The sequence below is a fragment of the Leptonotus elevatus genome, chromosome 18 (assembly GCF_054856555.1).
Source record: "Leptonotus elevatus isolate MCC_2025b chromosome 18, RoL_Lele_1.0, whole genome shotgun sequence".
Taxonomy (NCBI): Eukaryota; Metazoa; Chordata; class Actinopteri; order Syngnathiformes; family Syngnathidae; genus Leptonotus; species Leptonotus elevatus.
The window spans coordinates 8,334,993-8,355,749 of record NC_141256.1 but is presented as its reverse complement, the minus strand read 5'-3'; the positions used below and the strand labels follow the sequence as shown (position 1 = coordinate 8,355,749).

General features: G+C 38.7%; 1 protein-coding gene across 1 annotated transcript; it reads left to right on the top strand.

Moving 5' to 3' along the window:
- Nucleotides 1-8,976: 8,976 nt before the first annotated feature.
- prep (prolyl endopeptidase) lies at nt 8,977-15,890 on the top strand. The gene is made up of 14 exons (XM_086061819.1): nt 8,977-9,190; nt 9,396-9,470; nt 9,613-9,746; nt 9,847-9,977; nt 10,055-10,264; nt 10,440-10,561; nt 10,648-10,753; nt 10,870-11,061; nt 11,148-11,345; nt 12,883-12,986; nt 13,072-13,303; nt 13,403-13,534; nt 13,618-13,774; nt 15,207-15,890. Exons 1-14 carry the CDS (start codon nt 9,053-9,055, stop codon nt 15,499-15,501), a joined length of 2,226 nt encoding a protein of 741 aa, XP_085917945.1. The 5' UTR covers nt 8,977-9,052; the 3' UTR covers nt 15,502-15,890.
- The last annotated feature ends 4,867 nt before the right edge of the window (nt 15,891-20,757 follow it).

Sequence of the window (20,757 nt, the reverse complement as noted above, 5' to 3'; positions counted from 1 at the left end):
GTCAGACGGCAATGCCCTCCACCTGTCTCCATGTCTTACCTGCCCTAGTCATTAACAGGGTCCTGGAGCCCCACTGTAAGTGCACATGTCAACAGCCAAATTACAGGGCGCACCTCGCCACACATATTTGTTTTGCTTTTAAAAGGGTAATATCCGTCTGCACGCAAAGCTTTACACTCACTTTGCTTACTGCCCGGTCCACTTTTTTCCCCCACCCAAAACAAAGTGGGGTTCAAAGACAGAGGAAAACACATTGAAGCATATCAGGGGTCTTCTTTACCAACCTAGTGTTACATAATCCTGAACATAACCCTTTGCTGCAGTGTTTTGCTCCTTGGTGCTTCATAAAAAATGAAAAATAAATATATATATATATATATATATATATATTGACCTTTGTTCGTTGCATGTATTAACAATACAAAGCCAAACGTATCATATTAAATACAAGACATTTTGAGCTCTCTATTTTATGAGTATAATATTTTTTTCCCATTAAAACCCTGACGTATACGATCTGACATATGCATTGCACAGTTTAACCTTGCAATTAAAAAAGAAAGAGACACCTATACTTTTTAATAGTGGGAAATGTTCTTTCTGATTTTTGGAAATACTAATATGTTCGATATGTCTGTTTATTATTGTATTTTTGACAGTTATAAATGTACAAATTTAAAGAATTGTGACCGGATGTATCAAATATGACACAAATCAAAAGTCATATGTGGTCAGAGGTGGCAAATCCAGGTCCAGAAAGTAAAACCCTGCCACAGTTTGGCTTTAGCCCCTAGTGCTATCTAGCTAGCTAGCTAGCTAGCTCCCTAGCAGGTAAACGAGCACCATGGGAGCTAGCTCGGGAGCTAGCTAACTAGCACCTGAGGCTAAAGCCAAACTGTTTTGTGGAAATTGATTAAAAAAAAATGTTTGTAAAAGGACCAATAAATCATATTTTTACAAATAATCCGAATTTTCTCTCATATATTTCATGGTTCAGACTTTATAGGGTTAAACTGCTTGATAGTTTTAACATTTATTGAAGTACATACATAAAAAGACTATTTACTAGTGGCAGGCTGTGCATTTTACAAGCACATTGAAACTGAAATCTGATTGGCCCCAAAAATAACATATAGTTCATGTAGTAGACTCTTATATTTTTTGAGTTATTCATATTATACGTAATTAAATGTATTTATTTAATTTATTCATGTCATTTAATTTAACAAACATTTTATTATATTATTAATAACATTTTCATTCCTTTCAAATCAGGTGATTTTACTCTCACATAGGTTTCACACGGGGTCCATTTTGAGCAAGCACATACGATACTGTGTGTTACAAATATTGTTCCTTGTGCCATGAATGGTTAATGTTGTTAAGTTGTATTGCTAACTACTATGACATCCCTTTGCTGTTAATGTTAAAAAAGTCAACAGAAGTGCTCATGTTTGTCAGTTAGCAGGCTACTTTCTGGTTCACGGAAGATGATGAAATAGAAGAGAATGGTTTCATTCCGTCGCTGCTGACATAAACATGGACAGGACTTTACCAATGGTGGTTTGGGTGTGTAGGGAGCTAGCTAACTAGCGCCTGAGGCTAAAGCCAAACCGTTTTTACTTTCTGGACCTGGATTTGTCACCTCTTTGTGTGTGGAAGTTGATTTAAAGGAGCCCATTCTGAATGATACGGTGAACAAATCACACATGATTTCATCTGGATTTGTGCCAAAATAGTCTTGTTTGTGTAATAAATAACAAATGCTAATCACAGGAATACAAAGACACTTGCAGGCACTTTGTACCCCTCACTGTACATTCCCAAATTAGGACAAACAAATGCCCGCAATGACAGTTTTGCGTGGGCAGCCCGGCTGGTTTGACGAGTTGGAAAGCACGATGCCAGACGACAAGATACAAATCACTCAGACTGCGATTGTGACGCTCTTTTTTTTTTCCAACCATGACATCATTTCTTTCATGCTCAAGCCACCATTTGAATGCAAGTGTAAATATCAATGATGCATGTGGCCCACACCTGAAAGCATCATAGTGTTTTTTCTTTATCTCCGCATCTTTCAGCGGACCGCCTTTGAGCAACACGAGTGTCTCTGACTTCCTTTCAACATTATCAGCGTAAACAATGACAAACTTCCCTTCCACTCTGACTAATTGGCAGGTTCTTCTTGTAATGTTTTTTTGTCTGATGTATGACTGAGCAGATAGAGTTGCATTACCTCAGCCAAGGAGTTTTCATCACTTTTCGTGAGGAACATTACACAGAAGCTAATCTTGTAATCCGGTTTCCACAAAAGCTTCTGCGGCTTTGCAGTTTTTGTAAACATATGGCTTGCCAATTGACATTGGGACAATGATGCAAAATTATTTCCTGGCAAAAAGTTTCTCTGCTCTTGACTGCAGTTTAGTGGTAGTGTTAACTTTCCAAAACATGGTCACAAATACAGTATAGTGGAAGGCCTGCTACTAAAACCATTGGCAAAAACGCTGAACTCCTAGAGCAGGCGTTGATGCAAAGTCAACCAAAAACAGAAGAACTACTTTCCAGGTGGCTATTCTGTAATGTCGCTCAAATGCCAATTGGTGAAGCTTGGGAGAGGGAATGATATGTTTATAAAAACGGCAAAGTCTAAAAAATCAAATACTGATGCTCTAAAATCTGTCTTGTCTAAATGAGACTTGAAAGCAAATTTAAAAAAAGAAGGGCAATGTGATTTTTGGAACACCCCGTTTTTGAGTAATTTTCTGTCCATTGACAAACATATTGCTAGAAAAGCTTTGTTTGGATCAGGGGTCACAAACGTGGTACCAGGTAGGCCCCCAAGGGCCACATGAGTAGCACCTGAGCCTGTTCTATAAAAAAAAAGTATCTCACCAGTGATGGGAACATTTTGATTTCCCAGGAAGTAGTAATCATTTGAAAATGTGAACACTGGCAAATATTTATAGAAATAAAATGTTGCATATAGATATAAATATATATATATAAATAAAATTAATAAATTAATAAAATTACCATTAATTAGTCATTATAACACATAATAACTACAGCCCGACTTACTTGGATTATTATTTTTTTGGTGATGGTGAATACAATTTTGGTAACCAATTAACTGGCTGACTGTCTTTTTGCTCCCTTATATTTGTTTAACTTTAAAACAGAGACAAAAATGGGCAAAAAAGAAGTTTAATATGAACAAAAATAAATCAATAAAAATCAGCTGATTTTTGACTACTTTAAAGCAGTTAATTGAATTAAATTAAATTAAATTAAAAGGCTGATTAAATAGGTCAGGCCCCAATAATACAATTATTAAAGGTCATTTGAACACATTTTCTATTTTAGTTATGTGTAACAAACTGGTCGCCCTTCGCATGAATCCGCAAGAAGTAGCTCTGTTTCAAAAAGGTTGGCGGACCCCAGGTTTACGGTTTCTTTTTACTGGTCACATCACAAGGTTTGCAAAACCACTTGTCATGAGGCAAAATGTGAAGCTTTGCTCCAAAGCCCAATTAACAATTGGCTTTTATTTTGTTTCCTTGGCAACTGGAGCCTGAAGGCTTTGTTGCCCTACACAGAAAATTAAGTACATGGACATAGACAAAACAAAGTCAAACAAACACGCATTTTCAAGGATATTACTCTAAGGTCAACAATACATGCTTATTTATATGCCGTAATTTCACAACCAAATGTATATTAAGTCTGGATTACATATGAAATACAGGTTGGTGTGACAGTGGTATTGGAAGTATTCCTATGTAAAATTTTGACTCTTAATTTAACCTACGCAATGTTTTTAGAATGTAGGAGGAAGCAACTTGCCTTCTCCACACAGGAAGGCCAGAGACCTGATTTGAACCGCCAACCTACGAGATCAGTCTAATTAAAAAATCAGTAGTGCTGGCTGATCACTATGGAGGACCCAAACTGCCAAAATTAAAAATAAATAAATAAATAAATGACTAAAAGTGAAAATGAAAACGGATATAAAAAATATAATAAAAAAATTAAATAAAAAAATATATATTTATGAATGGAAATAAAAACAAAAAATATGTACATATACATAAATAAATACATTTGTATTAAATGTTTTAATTTTTATCTTTTATTTTCACTTTTAGTCATTTACCACAACTACCACGAGCCGCTCACTCGACCAATGAAAGGTCACAAGACATGCTTAGGACTGCCAAAATTTAAAATAAATAAATACATAAATAAATACATAAATAACATAAATAAATAAATGACTAAAAGTGAAAATAAAAACGAATATAAAAAATATAATTCAAAAATTAAATACAAATGTATTTATTTATGTATATATATATATATATATTTATATATAGGTTTTTGTTTTCCATTTATATATATATATATATATATATATATATATATATATATTTTTTTTTTTTGAATTATATTCTTTAATATCCGTTTTTATTTTCACTTTTAGCCATTAATTTATTTATTTATTTAGTCAGGTATTTATTTATTTTGAATTTTGGCAGTTTTGGTCCTCCATAGATCACATTCCAAATTCACCTCACAAGGCCTAGCCACAGCGACCTCAGCATATTTCCATCCTCCGATTGGTTGGTCACAGCAAAACTTGTTCCAGATGACACCGTGCAGTCGGCCTCACTTAAACTGACTTCACCTTGGACGATGAAATATTTGGCCATACATCCAAACCTGCAATTGTGCAATTCCCCACTTCCTGTTGACATCTGATGAGACAGGTCATCCTGACCATAGAGCACGTCACGCGCAGGCAGGACAGGACAGAGCGGAGACTGTCGCCCTGGCCCTCGGCGGCTAATAACAGCCAAATGGGACAAAACGGCAGGAAGCCATCCTCTGTGATCTCCGCACTTAAAAGCATCCTTGAGCATTGTTGTGTCACCTTGGCACCCCCCTCGGACAGCTGTTATTAGGATCAAGGGGCAACTTAAAATCTTTTTTTTTTTAGCTGGGGTCGTGTCATTTGTGCTTATATAATACAATAGACAGAATTGAAACGGTATTTATGATGTAATCATAAGGAAAGATGAGCTGATGGTTCCTTGTTTGTAATTGCTTTCACAACTACCCAATTCAACAATGTAGCTAAAATATGTAAAACTTGTATATCTTCACTCTCTTAAAATAATTGCTGACGTCATTTTTTTGGGGTTGCAAAAATTACCTAAATTGCCTAAATCATCTCCTCATGACACAAATGGTTAAATTTTTGGTGTTTCCTGAAAAATCTGAACAAATGATTTGGACGATTATTTGATAAAGGCATGTTTATAAAAAAAAAAAGTTTACTTTTGTGAGCATTTGGTGCAGAGATTTTTACCCATAAAAATCCATCGAATAGCACAATTATTCAAACTTTCCAGTTGGCCAATGTATTTTATATTTAATACAGAGCTAAACTCATATTTTGTTTGTGCTGTTTTTGGAAGTAATTTATTTTTTCTGTCTTTTCAACTTCCTGCTCCTGTTGCCTGTTGTTTTTATATCCGCTTCCACTGCCTATAAATTCTTCCTAGCAACAAGTGGCCACACAAACATGTGACACAGCCAGGAAAGACAATTTGATCCATTCTATTGTTCTACAATGCATGTGTTAGACCGAAATAGTTTATCTGTTGTCAGACAATAAGAGATATAAATTTGTCATTTAAAAAAAACATCAAACAATAAGAGCGAGCACTGTAGTTCCAGTAGTTAGTACAATTTAATTTTATATACTCTGTTTCTTCAAATTGTGGACATTGTGTCCATTTGAACCCATTTGAACTATATTGGTGCGCAAAACAGGAGCACTCTCAATTGTATGTATGAGGACTTTCCATATGTTTCGTGAACAAGCGCATTGTCAATACATGCTTGTTACTTCCTGTTTTGAGCATTAGCATCAGCCTGCTGCTTTAAAGTTTTTGCCTAAACACAATTCTGTTACCTTTAACCTTCCCGTTTTGCTGCGGGTCAAATTAACCGGTTGTCAAATTTAAAACCAGAGGTGGCAAATCCAGGTCCAGAAAGTAAAAACCCTTCTACAGTTTGGCTTTAACCCCTTGTGCTAGCTAGCTAGCTTGCTAGCGAGCTCCCTGGCAGATAAATGAGCACCGGTGGAGCTCGCTATGCACCTCGCTAGCTGAGCGAGCTAGCGAGCTCTCTAGCAGGTAAACAAGCACCCGCAAAGCTAGCTAGGGAGCTCGCTAGCTAAAGCCAAACTGTGGAAGGGTTTTTACTTTCTGGACCTGGATTTGCCACCTCTGTTTAAAACTCATGAAGAAAAATAACCAAAAAAATCTGCGCCGGTTGTTTACATATTTGCGGATAAAATATTTTCCATGAGACCAGCTGTCTACTCTTTGAGCAGGCTTAAGATTTAGATTGACTTTCTGCCACCAAATTCTCAGTCAATTGGCAAACGTGCCGATACGAAACTCAGGATCCACCGGCATTTGCTCTATGTCTATGAAAATAGAGCCCTAAGTGACATGATGCAAGGGTGTATAATATTATCAATTTCTTAAATCCACGTCATACGGATGACATTTTTATGCTCAATTCCAACTGAATGAGCATTATGGAGGTTCGTCGTAACCTCATGATGACCCTCGCCACAAACACAACAGGTGGTCGTCCTTCTTCATCCGCTACCACTGAGACAGGTGCTTCCTCCTCTGTTGTGAGCGGGGAGAGGGAGGGGTGGTCCCATCATTGTTGACGCCGGATAATGGCGTAAAAACCGAGGAAGGAGGCGTTTTAATTCATACGCTTCCAGCTCATGTCAAAAGACGCTTCGATACTCCCCCACTTATTCACTGAATGAGAATACCGGGTCCATTTTTTCAACGCAAACACACTCATTCAAACTGTCAGTTTTTGTCTACCCCCTGGTTAGAGGACAATGCTTTCCGTGACCCGTATCATCCGACAAAGGCCAACAGGAAAACATCCTCTTTGCATAGTGGGGTATTCCTGATTTTAGGAAGAATAGAATTGGGTGGAGGCCAGGACCATCTTTTGTCCCAAAACGCGCACCTTGAAGCATTTCCGTTAATAGCCCTCAACCTGAGCGAAAACATGACGAACATTCATACATCCACTTTCGCTTTGCATAAATCTAGACCACACCGACTCACCTTTCCTTCTGAAATATGACACGTGTGATGATAAATCTGAAAGTAAGAACTGTGCGGAATGTGCCAAAGGTCATCTGACCGTCTGATCGGGCGCGGCATCCAAAGAATGCGCTGCGTTTTTTACTTCCGCCGAGACAGCTCCACGTCATTAAAACCTGTTTCCGGAGTCTTATCGGCATAGCTGTGAAGAAGCAGAATCTGTCGCTAAGATGTGGCCGACAACAACACGCCGAGTTAAAAGCCGATTTCTCAGAATGAGGCACTTTTATTTTAGTTCTGAGGGCTGGACGTTTTTCCTCAAGGCCTCAAGTTATGTGTCGCTTCATTTTGTCTTATCTGCATGCTATCGGTCTTGAGCAAGAATGGGCGCCAGTGATAATTATAGCCAAATCAAGATTGATTGATCAAGTCAAGCGCGGAAGGAAGGGACGGAAGGGAGGGGAGGGGAGGTAGAGACAAGTCGAAAGAAAAAGGAGGGAGAGGTTGAGGTCTCTCCTTCTCTGTCACATAGATAAGAGTTGATGACGGAGATTCCCGGTGGACCCGCATAGCCTTTAGCTAGAGGTGGAAAGGTCAACATTTACAACTGCACTCTTCACACTATATGGACTACCGGGAAACTGTTTGAAATAACACATGCAGCAAAATAAGAAGCGATGGGGCTGATTTCAATGTATCGGTGCTCATGACAGACCAGTATCAGCCGCAGTTTTACGTTGAACTAAAATTGAGAAGAATAGAAATTTGTCATTAATTTCATGCAAGAGAAATGTTAGATTGGGACGTTTAATTCTTTCTTTTAAGTTTTATTTTATTGTTGTTGTTGTTGTTGGTTTTTTTTTTGGGGGGGGGGGTTATGTATAAAAACTAGTAGTGGGATTAGTACTTGGTATCGGACTACTCAACAGTTCAGTACTCGTAGTATCGGTCTGAAAAAAAGTGGTATTGAACATCCCTAAAAATTAGGCTGGTAAGATAAATAGCATTTTTTTTAATCAAAAGTTAAATATTGACACATTAAATATTGTCCATTTAAAAAAAAAAATTTTTTTTATACAATTTTGTTTTGCAATTATAATTCTATTGAATTAAAAAAAATCTGTATAAGTGCTTTCTGCATCATATGATGTTCAAAACGCTTTACACAATGCTTTTTAAAACAGTATGCAACATTTAAAATCACAACAACAACAAAATATTATTATATGAGTATACTGCATTATTATTATTATTATTATTATTATTATTATTATTATTATTATTATTATTATTATTATTATTATTATTATTATTATTAACATTTATTGAACACAGAAGAATACCAGTCAGCATAATAAAATAAAAATGTAATTAAAACCACAATAACAATTGACAATATGACAATAACATTCAGGCAGCTACAAGAGTTTATTTTTATTTTATGTTTTAAATATTTCTGCATGACTATTAATTATCAAATGACATTTATTGTTTGTTACAATTTTACGAGACTTAAAATAATTGTCAATTTCAATCAAAAATAATTCGAATAAAGGTTTCAAGTTTAGAAATGTACATTTATGAATATAAAATTCCCCAATAAAACATACAAATTACCCAAACTTGACACATTTTTTATGTTTTTAGATTAAAAAAGGGTACTAATGTTTTTACCATCCAATGTAATCTTGTGTTTTGATTTCAATATACTGTATTGTCGGATAAGCCATTGATTGGTTATTACTGTGGCAATCTTTTTTCTTGCGGACAGGGGGCGCTCTAGATTTTCCCTCCTACTCAAGCACACGGGGCGTCACCTCTTGACAGTGCTCGTTAGTAGCCGTATGGTAGCGAATATTCTAGCGCGTCTCTTGTGCCAATTTTTTTAGAGTCTCAAGTCAATGTTCTTCGTCTTCCAGAGAGCCATATCAAAATATCCACTTCGGGCACTGGGGCAATTTTATTTCTTACGCGATTCCCGAAAACTGTTGTCCAGAATGGCTTTTCAGTACCCCACCGCTTACCGTGACGATGCAGTTGTAAGTAGTGTGTTAGCACGATTAGGCTTAGCGTGCTAATCAGTCGGGCTGCTGTGATTGTGCTGTTTCATTCATTGAGGAGAACGGCTTCTTTTGTTAGCATGCTAGTTAGCTTAGCAGGGTTAGCGACTCTGACTCCAATGAGCGCACTGCTTTAAGTATGTGATCACATTAAATTCTGACAAAAGGTGTTTGTGTTTCCCAGATGGATGATTATCATGGCTGCAAAATACCAGATCCATACAGCTGGCTGGAGGACCCCGACAGTGAAAAGACACAGGTAATAAACACAGTCAATCTCGTGAAGATCAGGACTCAGGATCAGATTCAGGACTGTCAAGCCTGGTTGACTCTTCAAATAGACCAAAAATATGTTTTAAACATGTAAAAGCCAAACTATGCAATTCATTTTGATTTCACAGGCGTTTGTCACTGCTCAAAATCAGCTCACGTTGCCATTTTTGGAGCACTGCGAGGTGCGAGATCTATTCAAGGAGCGCATGACTGAGCTGTATGACTACCCCAAGTATAGCTGTCCCTTCAAAAGGGGAAACAGGTAAGTCTGGCAACAACATAACACAATCATTTTGAATTCTTAGTCAGTTTATTATAACCATAGTTATATTGTTCTGATGTCCGCTCGCCGTCATCTCCAGGTACTTCCACTTTTACAACACTGGCCTCCAGAACCAGAGTGTGATGTATGTGCAGGAGAGCCTCGATGCAGATCCTACCGTCTTTTTGGATCCCAACACGTTTTCTGACGATGGGACAGTTGCCTTGCGAGGTAACGACCAAGACATAATTTCTTGATGTCAAATTCTTAGCAGGCAAATGAATAAACGTTTTACCTCGTCTTTTAAGGCTACGCGTTCTCAGAAGATGGAGAGTACTTTGCGTACGGCACTAGCGCCAGCGGCTCGGACTGGGTGGAGATGCATTTCTTGCGGGTGGAAGGTGCCGTGAAACTGGAGGACTGTCTGGAGCGGGTCAAGTTTAGCTGCATGTCGTGGACGCATGACGGAAAGGGCCTTTTCTACAACTCTTACCCTGAGCAAAAGGGCAAGAGCGATGGTGAGGTCAAGATGCATCCTGTAAGGAAAAAAATAAATAATAATACATATATACATATAAAAAACTGTCCTTTTTGCTTCCATAGTGGACTCAGCTGTAGTAAACATTGTGCCTTTATGGACTAGTGTCCTCCTTTCTGCAAATAATTCACTCTATTGAAAATGTTCTCTTCTAGGCACTGAGACCTCTACTAACTTGGACCAGAAACTGTACTACCATGTTTTGGGAACCCCGCAGTCTGAGGACGTGCTGTGTGCCGAGTTTCCCGATCACCCTAAGTGGATGAGTGGAGCCGAGGTCATTTCTTGCCCCCCCCCCAAATAAGGCTGAACTTTTGCTTGGTTATTTCCACTCACTGAGAGGTGACGAATGTAACCGTGTAGGTTTCAGATGATGGCCGCTATGTGCTGCTGTCCATCAGGGAAGGTTGTGATCCTGTCAACAGATTGTGGTATTGTGACTTCAAGAAGACCCCTCAGGGCATTACAGGCACGTTTGACATATTTGGAAGTACTGTATTATTTATAAATTTAAAAAGAGTCAAATGAGAAACAGTATGTACGGCGGTAGTGACGTGTTCTTACGGCACATCCGTCCGAATCCAGGACTTTTGCCATGGGTGAAGCTCATCGACAACTTTGACGCCGAGTACGAGTACGTAACCAACGAGGGCACGGTGTTCACGTTCAAGACCAACCTGGACGCCCCGCGTTACCGCCTCATCAACATCGACTTCGCCTCGCCGGCTCAGAGCGACTGGGCGGAGCTCATCCCTCAGCATGACAAGGACGTCATCGGTGAGTAACGCCGGCACGCTTTTAAAGGTCTCAGTATCGGTTTGTTTGCTTCACTTCACACCTGCTGCACCGTCTTCCGTTCGCAGTATTCGCCACCTGCACATACTCCAGCTACCTGTTTGTGTGCTTCCTCCACGACGTGAAGAATGTCTTGAAAATGTATCGTCTCAGTTCCGGGGAGGAGCTCAGGACTTTTCCTCTGGATGTCGGCTCTGTGGTCGGATTCACAGGAAGGAAACGCGACTCGGAGATCTTTTACTATTTTACCTCCTTCCTCTCACCAGGTAAAATTGAACTCTGAAGGCATGTGTGTCAAATTCCATATTTTATTATTTAAGGTATCTAAGAATGTGCTTTTAACGAAGTTTCTTTGACGGTGGGAAGATTCCCAACCTATTAAGGCATGAAGCACTGTGCGCGCCTTTACGAGTACTCAAATCTTGAGTAATCACCGAGGTTATTATAGTTTTGGAATTTTCATTTGAGTTCGTTTTTATTTGGTTTTGAGTTTAGTTTTTTAAAAATTTGTTTTCTGGGTGGTTCTGTTAGTTTTTATTAGTTTCAGTTATTCAAAAAATGCTTGGTTTGAGTTAGGTTCAATATTAGTTTTTGTTAAAAAAAAAGGTGTATTACTTGTGCGCAATATTTAATGAACAGAATGGTAAAATGAAAAAAGTAACTTATTTCTTACTTAGCGTTGTATTTCGGATGAGTTAAATGAAAAAGTGGGGGGTGCAAAATTATCGCCTAGGAGCGACGTCATCTGAAGATGCTTTTCTATTGGCTGCTGCTGCTAGATGACATCACTTCTGTGTGACACACTTTCAAACATCCTTATTCCGGTTAAATAAATCTACTTAAAATCCCCTAAGACTCATGTATTAAATTCATTACGAAAGATTAAAACAAAGGACATTTTTGTTATATTTATAGTTATAGTTAGCTTTGTAAACATAAAATGTAGTTTCAGTTAGTTTTCTTTTTTAAAGCATTTTCGTTTTTATTTCGTTAATGAAATTGTTTTTTGAATGAAATGATTTTAGTTTTTTCAATAGTTGTCGTTAACTAAAATAACCTTGGTAGTCACAAATGCTAATACAAAGTACCGATACCACTAATACTTTTGATACAAAAAAACAATGGCAGATAGCTTTAAAGAAAAACCTAAATCCCAATATGGCATTTTTCCTTCAATTTGCCAGAAATTTATGGCAATTTTCTATTTTTGTAATTTCTAGTTACTGATCGTAAAACAGACACAAGAGTACCCTTACCTTGAAATAAGGCCGGGTATCGGTCAGATACTAATACCTGGTATCCGTACTTGTCCATCATTAGTGAAAACTGAACATAACGATGATTAAACATACTTTTACCAGCCAAATTCCATATGATCGACAAAATTCGTCACAAAAAATCAACACTTTGTGAAGAGCACCCCACCCCCCCCCATTTTTTTTTTTTTTACTTGAATTTTGCTAAGGGTGGGCGAGTGCCCGTACCAGGTATCTGTGTCGGGCCCGATAAAATGTTTAGTTTTAGGTATCGGGTAATCATACGAGCCACCAATACTTAAGGCAAACAAAATGTAAATCTAAAATCGATTAATTCCTCCTATTACGGCAGTTTGACACATCATGTGCATCAGAAAGAGATATTTTGTGGACAATTTTTTGTCATTGTGTAAATTAAATGTTGTGTATCAAAAGTACAAGTAGTGTCTGTAACTTGGCATCTGTGAATACTCGTTCAAAAAATTGGTATCCATCACTTACTCCAGCAAAAAACAAAATTTTAGCTTCTTCCCCCCTTTTCATCCAGCCATCATTTATCACTGCGACTTGACCAAGGAGCCACTACAGCCTCACATCTTCAGAGAGGTCACAGTCAAAGGCTTTGACCCGTCTGACTACCAGACCACTCAGGTAACATCAAAAAATAAATAAAAAAAAGACATCGCTGCCATCTTCATCGTTCCCATTTCTCCATCGTCTGCCCATTTTCGTCCAGGTCTTCTACGCTTCCAAGGACGGCACCCAAATCCCCATGTTCATCGTTCACAAGAAGGGCATCAAGCTGGACGGCTCCTGCCCGGGCTTCCTCTACGGCTACGGCGGCTTCAACATCTCCATCACGCCGAGCTACAGCGTCTCGCGGCTCATCTTTGTGCGACACCTGGGCGGCGTCCTGGCCGTCGCCAACATCCGGGGAGGAGGGGAGTACGGCGAGACCTGGCACAAAGGTGAGCAGAGCTGAGCGACACTTTAAGGTTCCTGTGACACCATTTGACCCCAAAAAATGAGGGTCGTTTCCACTTGCGTGTGCTACTTCTCCTTTTTAGCGGGCATGCTGGCCAACAAGCAAAACTGCTTCACAGACTTTCAATGTGCGGCCGAGTACCTCGTCAAAGAGGGGTACACCTCTCCGTCCAAGCTCACCATCAACGGAGGCTCAAATGGCGGCCTGCTCGTAGGTAGGCGTCACCTGCAGGCGGTAACGAAACAACTTCCTCCCTTTTGCCGCCTCCGTCCGTGATGTGTTTTTCCTCCCGCGCAGCGGCGTGCGCGAATCAGCGGCCCGAGCTGTTCGGCTGCGCTGTCGCTCAGGTGGGCGTCATGGACATGCTCAAATTCCACAAATTCACCATCGGCCACGCCTGGACCACCGATTTTGGCTGCTCGGAAGAAAAAGGACAGTTTGAGTGGCTTATGAAGTGAGTGTTTTTAGATTTTGTTGCCTTGGTTACTTGGAGTAGTTTAGATGTCTTTACAGTAGATCGAGAGCAGTGGTGGGCAAACTCGGTCCTGCAGGGTTTTGGATTTTTCCCGGCTCCATCGAGGACCGAGATTGCCCACCCCTCATCTCGAGTGAAAGTAATGTCTTTAAGGGGCAAAATATAAAATACAAAGAAAATGCAGATTTCATGTTGATTCCAAAAATGCTCAGAAGCAGAGTTGCTATAGAGAAACCATATACAGTACAGTAACTTCAGTGAATCAACAGCGCCTCCACTGGCTGTAGCTAAGTAGTGCAAAAGACGCACCTGAATGTATGAATGTATTCCAGTCAAACTCAGAAGACTTTATCGTTTTTGTGATATTTTTTTTCTTCCCTTTCTTGGAAAATATGCCATTTAGTCAAATCTGCGGAGTCCATTTTGAGCACACATTCAAACAGGAAGTCAACCTAAAATGAACTCATTCACTGCCATCGACGGCTATAGACGTAAAAAAAATTCATTTGAACTATTGCAATGAGTTTTTTCCACTTTTGTTGAGTATGAAAACCTAGAAAAAAAATATTGTACATTTAGAACAGATATCGAATTTGTAATTAATCGTGACTTAACTATTGAAGTCATGCGATTAATTACAATTAATAAAATGTAATCGCCTGACGCCCCTAATTTTTGATAATCTTTTCCTTTTTTTTTGGGAAAGATTATTAAAAAATACTCTAGGTTTTCATACTCTTGTTAACTAAAGTGGAAAAAATTTTAAACTAATAAAAATTGTTCAAATTAATTTTGGAAGTTTATAGGCGTCAATGGCAGTGAATGAGTTAAAATTCTAAATGTATTATACAGCCCTACTAGTCTAAACAAAGCGTTCTTATTAATATTGCATTTGTGGAATATGAATTAGGCAGCCAAATACACCTATTTTTACCCACCTTAGTTGGCGGCCATTTTGCCACTTGCTGTCGATTGACAACGCCATCACAGTTGCTCGGGGTTTAGATAACAACCAATCACGGCTCATCTTTCTAATGTCACATGACTAAACTTAGAAAACAGATAAGGCGTGATTGGCCGTTAACTGAACCATAAGCAGCTGTGATGTCACTTTGTTGGCGGCAAGTGGCAAAATGGCTGCCAACTTAGATGGATAAAAGCAGGTGGATTTTGCTGCTTAATTCACAAATACAATATTAATCAGAATGCTTTAGACTAGTGGGGGCACATAGAACATCTTATTTTAAAGAAACTATTGTGATTTTTCTCTCTCTCCGCATCAAGGTCAAATTCAGCTATAAAGGTTATCATGCAATTAAAAGGTTCATCGTGAAATATCACCAACTTATTTGACGTACATGAAGATGGAAGAGGCAACTAACGTTCATGCGTTTCCCCCCCACCCCGCCAGATACTCCCCTCTCCACAACATCAGAGTCCCAGAGGACCACGGGGTCCAGTACCCCGCCGTCCTCCTGCTGACGGGCGACCACGACGACCGGGTGGTGCCCCTCCACTCGCTCAAATACATCGCCACCCTGCAGCACACGGTGGGCCGCAGCGGCAAGCAGTCCAACCCCCTCTTCATCCTCGTGGACACAAAGTCGGGCCACGGCGCCGGCAAGCCCACCAGCAAGGTCATCCAGGAGGTGGCCGACACCTACGCCTTCATCGCCCGCTGTCTCAAAATCTCTTGGGCCAAATAACGGACGCCGCGTGTGCGTATATGGCCCGTCGTCTCCCTCCCTCCTCCAAGAACTCCAGCTGCACTTATCGGAAGAACCGCAAGCTAATGTGCAAAGGTCATAAGTGGGGGCGGGGTTACTGCGATCGGCCAATCAGCCGGCGTCATGAGGCTCGAGTGGCAACCCTTTCACGTGGCGGGTACTCTGCCTACATATTAATTTATTATCGATATCTCAGCTTGCACATTTCTCAAATGTTATTCAAATGATGATGTTGTGCGTGTGTGTGCGCATATGTTTATGTGTGTGTAATTCCCCACAAATTCACTTATTTCTACCTCTTGACATAGGCTGATTGTGGCCATTTGAAAGGGAGCAAAACACAATAAACATCTTTTTTTAAGCAGTGATTCATCTGGTGGGTGGTTCTTCTCTAAATGTTAACATAAGTGATGGACAAATGAAACGTGATTTTTTTGGGGGAGTCCTTTAGATGGCACTCTTGGTTTAAAGCTGCAGTGGAGATATAATCAATATCCATTGCAGTCGCCTTTATCTTTAAACCAAGAGCACCATCGAGAGGAGTAAAAATAATAATCACAAGTGCTTCATGAAGCTTCATTTTGGCATAAGTAGAAATCAATCACTGAACAAGGTGCGAAAACATGCTTTAAACATTTATTTCATAAAAAATACTGAAGCAAAATTGATTTGAGTAGTTTATTTCAGTTTGTACAAAAAGATAAAAAAACTGAAACATTTCCACACTTGCATACAAAAATGAACTCCAAAGCTTATATTGTATTTTCAAACTTTTTGTGTCGAAAGTTGTTAATACGTTTTAAAGTAACCTGAAGATCATCAACACCACGGACTGTAGTAGTCATGGTTACCCTTGGGCTGTTAAAAAAATAAAAGTAAATTTTTCAAAATAATGTTTGGATACGTATCTTGGATTTAAGCTAAAGATTTGAGTCATAGAACCAAACGCAAAAACCAACAAACAAACAAAAACATTTTGCTTATGTTTTGTCTAAACAGGAACAGATTAAAGAATATTCCAAATTAGTTAACTTTTCTTTTTTAGGGAAGTGCAACATTTGTCACTTTAGGAAATTAACGATGCAGACGAATGCAACGTTAACAGTTTTGATGCCTTTGACACTGATTATAGAGCAGCAAATTACACGACTGTTGGTAATGGCATGTTACTTGTGCGCCCCCTCCTGTTATTTGTTATTTTATGTACAGTTATGACCACATTTACTAACACAATTGACAATTTAATCCTTTTCTCATCATCATCTCCATAATGCAGCTTTTCAGGAAATGGCCTCGAGGTGGCGCCGTGGAGACAAGAATCGAAATGAGGGAGCGAAGCTTCTGCAGCACCTGTTAGCAGAATGTGTTGTCTATAATGATGTTATGTACTTTATTTATTGACGCTACTGCATATAATATTTTTTTTTTTTAATATTACAAGATAGCTCTTCTATGCAAGTTTATTACTGTCACACCAGTAAAAAAAGGGGCTTCAGTATCACGTTATTATACGTAAAAAAAAAACAAAAAAACACGAAGGTTATCGCGTTTTAACATTTATCACGGTTTTACTTTAAAGTTATCACGTGAGATGAAGTCGTATGCCACCAAAGGGGGCGCTATGTCGTTTGATTCCACCTCAATGCACAAAATGTGTAAAAGTGTGAATGCAAAACAGCCTAATCACACGTTGAGGTGCACTTTGAGGGGAAAACAATAACACGTGATTCTACTTGAATGCGTGAGCAAAATGTAGTGAAGCCCAGAAAAAAAGGGGGAAAGGAGAGTAGCGTGCTGCGAGGAACTTTTGGGGCAACATGGAGTTATTTTGCACCTCGTTATCTCCTTTTAAAGGACTCCGTCATTGTTGAAATATTTGTCAAATTTTAAAATGTGCAACAACAACAACAAAACAGGACGTTTTTAGTAAATCCAAAGAAGAAACAATCTTAACAAATGACGCTGCTGTGGTAAACCGCTGCTCATCTTACGTTCCAATGTGCCGATTAAATATTCATGCATGGAAAATGTGTTTAATTGCAGATGGCCAGCACAATGCAAAACGCGGCTGGAAAGTCCAAGCGAATTCGCACACTTTTATTCGCGTCGCAAAAATCTGCAGAGAAGATGTCGGCGCCATTTCTTGCAGGTAAGTCACTTTTATATCAGCAGTTGTGCTCCAATGTAACAAGTGTTGCACCAGAAATAAACACAGCAGGCTCACCAAAGGGCGCCTTAACAGTGCCCAACTTTACCTGTTTGTATTTAAAGGTCATTTTGAAGAAGCAATCCAACACCGGAAAGACCATAATCGATCATTTACACATTTGAGGGGCTCCCTTTACTTCGAAACAATTTAAAAATAACAATTTGAGGGTTCAAAGAAAGTCAGGTTTCAAGCGAGACAGTAAGAAAATGACGCGCTAACCTTTAAAGTCCAAAATATAAACGAAAAGTGGTTTTAGTTGGCCGGAAGTGGATATTTTGTGTCCCTTTGTGCGCAATTTTTTCTGCTCGCCGGTTTGTCTTAAAACGCCCCTCGACATCCTATGACGTCACCGATATTGCGTTCTCGACCATTAATTCTGTTTCTCATTACTATTGAATATTTGACATTAGCTTTTATTCTTCTGTTTTAGGTGGTGTTTAGTCACTCCCCCCAAAAAAATCAAAGTCGGATAGTTAAAAAAACAAAAACAAAAAAGTGTTGAATTGACTCCCCACTGGATTATTTTCTCGGTTTTGCAAAGCTAATTTAAAACTCTGCGAAAATATTAAGTGTGAGTTTAAACTGTCAATAGAGATTATTTTCATGTATATGTTAACTGTGAATGGGCAACAAAGTTTTTAAAAATAAACACGTGGCCAAATAAGCATCCCAGCAAAACGCATGCGTGTTTTTTTTTAAAGATGTATGCACATTTTTCGTTCATTCAAATTTGTAATCAACGAAATCTGCCAAGCTGACCTGTAAAAATATTTTCTAATTGCCTTGAAAAGTTTTGTGATAAGAAAAAAAAGGAATGCCTAAAGTTGACGTTCATCAAAATTAAGACAATTATTGGGGCTTTATGGTGAATAAAATGGTGACATAATCAATAAAGTAATCAAATTTCTGCCTGAGAAAACGATCAAATAAGATTAGAACTCGTGGGCGCGAGCTACCTTCTTAAATTGGCCCCCAAACAGTTTACACATCTCATGTGGTGGATGTAGGAAAGGTGAAGGATTTGGTGGCTGGAATGCATGAAATAAGCAACAAAAACAACCCCCCTGCTCACTTAAAAAATGAAAAGCGAGCGACGAACTCAATGAACCCCTTTGAACTGCATTGACAGCAAGTGAGGGTATAGAAGACACATTTCCTCTGGGAGCCTACCCAGGCTTGCCTGCCTGCCTGCATGCATGTGGGGGTTGGGTCGGGTTAACTGGGGTGAGGGAGTCCAAAGTCTCTCCTCGGGAAAGTTGGAATAGCTCAGGAATCTCCATGTGTGCCCCAATACTCGCTTGATTTTACGCACTCAAATAGCACGTTGTTAATAGCACGTTGCATCACGTGACGTCACCTTGTTTTGACACCGGTTTGTCATTTGTAGGAATTGGGGATAACTAGCTAAGCTTGCTAAAGGTGGGTTTAAGGGGATTGTTCTTCATTTGTGACCTCCGGGTAGATTTTTTTAAATGCACTGCAAAGCATTTAATAAGCAATTAAGAGGTGTGGCGAGAACCATTTAAGTTTTATCCATGCTCTTTATCGTTATCATAACTTTTTTTTTGTTAACCAGATAAAAACCCATTGAGATCATATAGTGCTGTTAAATGAAAAATGTTGATGTAATGGCTATAAAAATCTAATAATAATAATGATTAGCTTGGGGGGGAAAACGGTGGATTTTCTCAATACCATTAATTAACATTTGACTATGTGTGAAATTAAATGAATTTCCTTTCAACAAATTGTCTGAATCTACATGTGTTATTATATTATACATTAAGATACAGTATACCATTGCTGTGATGACTTTATACAGTAGCCTATATCATGTAAATATTGTAATATTACATTATCGGGTCAGATTTTGGTACTAAATTCAAAATGGCAGACTTCCTGTTGGGTTTAGCATATGGCATTAAGACGTTTTTGTAGGGGTGTGCATCTCTTCAATAAAAGTCAATTCGATACATATCTCCATGTATTTGATAGTGGCGCAATTCCATTTGTTTAAATTCGTCTCACATCTTTTAAATCAAAACTCGTTTTTCATATTTGATATAGTTATAACCCTGATAGATAGATAGATACTATATTGCTTTGTATTTGCATAATAGTTGAATGGAAACCTTTCAAAACTCTACTTCTCTCCATGTGATTGATAGAAAGTTATTAAACAATCCGAACAAGAGCTTTGCTAACGAGACAGAGTGCAATTTCTGCAGAAATTGCGAGGGGGATGCTGGAATGCTCATAGCTGAATGCTAAGATAAATGCTTATGAAGTAAATCGAAAGATCAATTATATGAAAATTACAAAGTTTGAATTGTAGCAGAAAGATGAATGAATCAAAAGAAAACTTGAACTGCAATGTGGTGACGGTGGGATTCGAACCCTCGCCTCCTGTTTACCGGTCGAAGTGCTGCATAACTAGCCACTGGGCCATTGCTGCCATTGAACAGTCAGTGACATTGTAGTGAATATTGAGGTATGAATATGAATTTGAATTTTGAATATAGAACGGATAATATAGGAACAAAACTTAATAATGACGAAGGACATCAAAAGTAATGGATGTGAAATAATTTGACAATGATTAGTATTCAATATTGCATAAAGAGATGTCTAAGCGGAGTTCGAACCCGGGTCCTCCCTGCGGCAGGCAATTAGTCAAAGTACTGACCTAGCTTGTCTTGTTTAAATCTAATAATAAAGGTTAGAAACAACATATCTGGCAATGCCGGATCCCATAATGTTCACGAAAGAACAAGAGACCAAATTAAATGTGTACTTTTAATTCTCTAGTTAATGAAGTGTAAGTATAATATAATTAAAATATATAGAAACTAAGTCTAATGTGATATGCTGTGCAAACGATTCCATTTCTCAATATAAAATTAAAGCCAGAAATCGCGTTCGTTCATAATCAACATAGCACTAATGAATATTATGATTCATTTGATTTCAACATTGCTTTAATGACATTTAAAAAAACATCAACATTTTAGAAAGTCTCACATTGA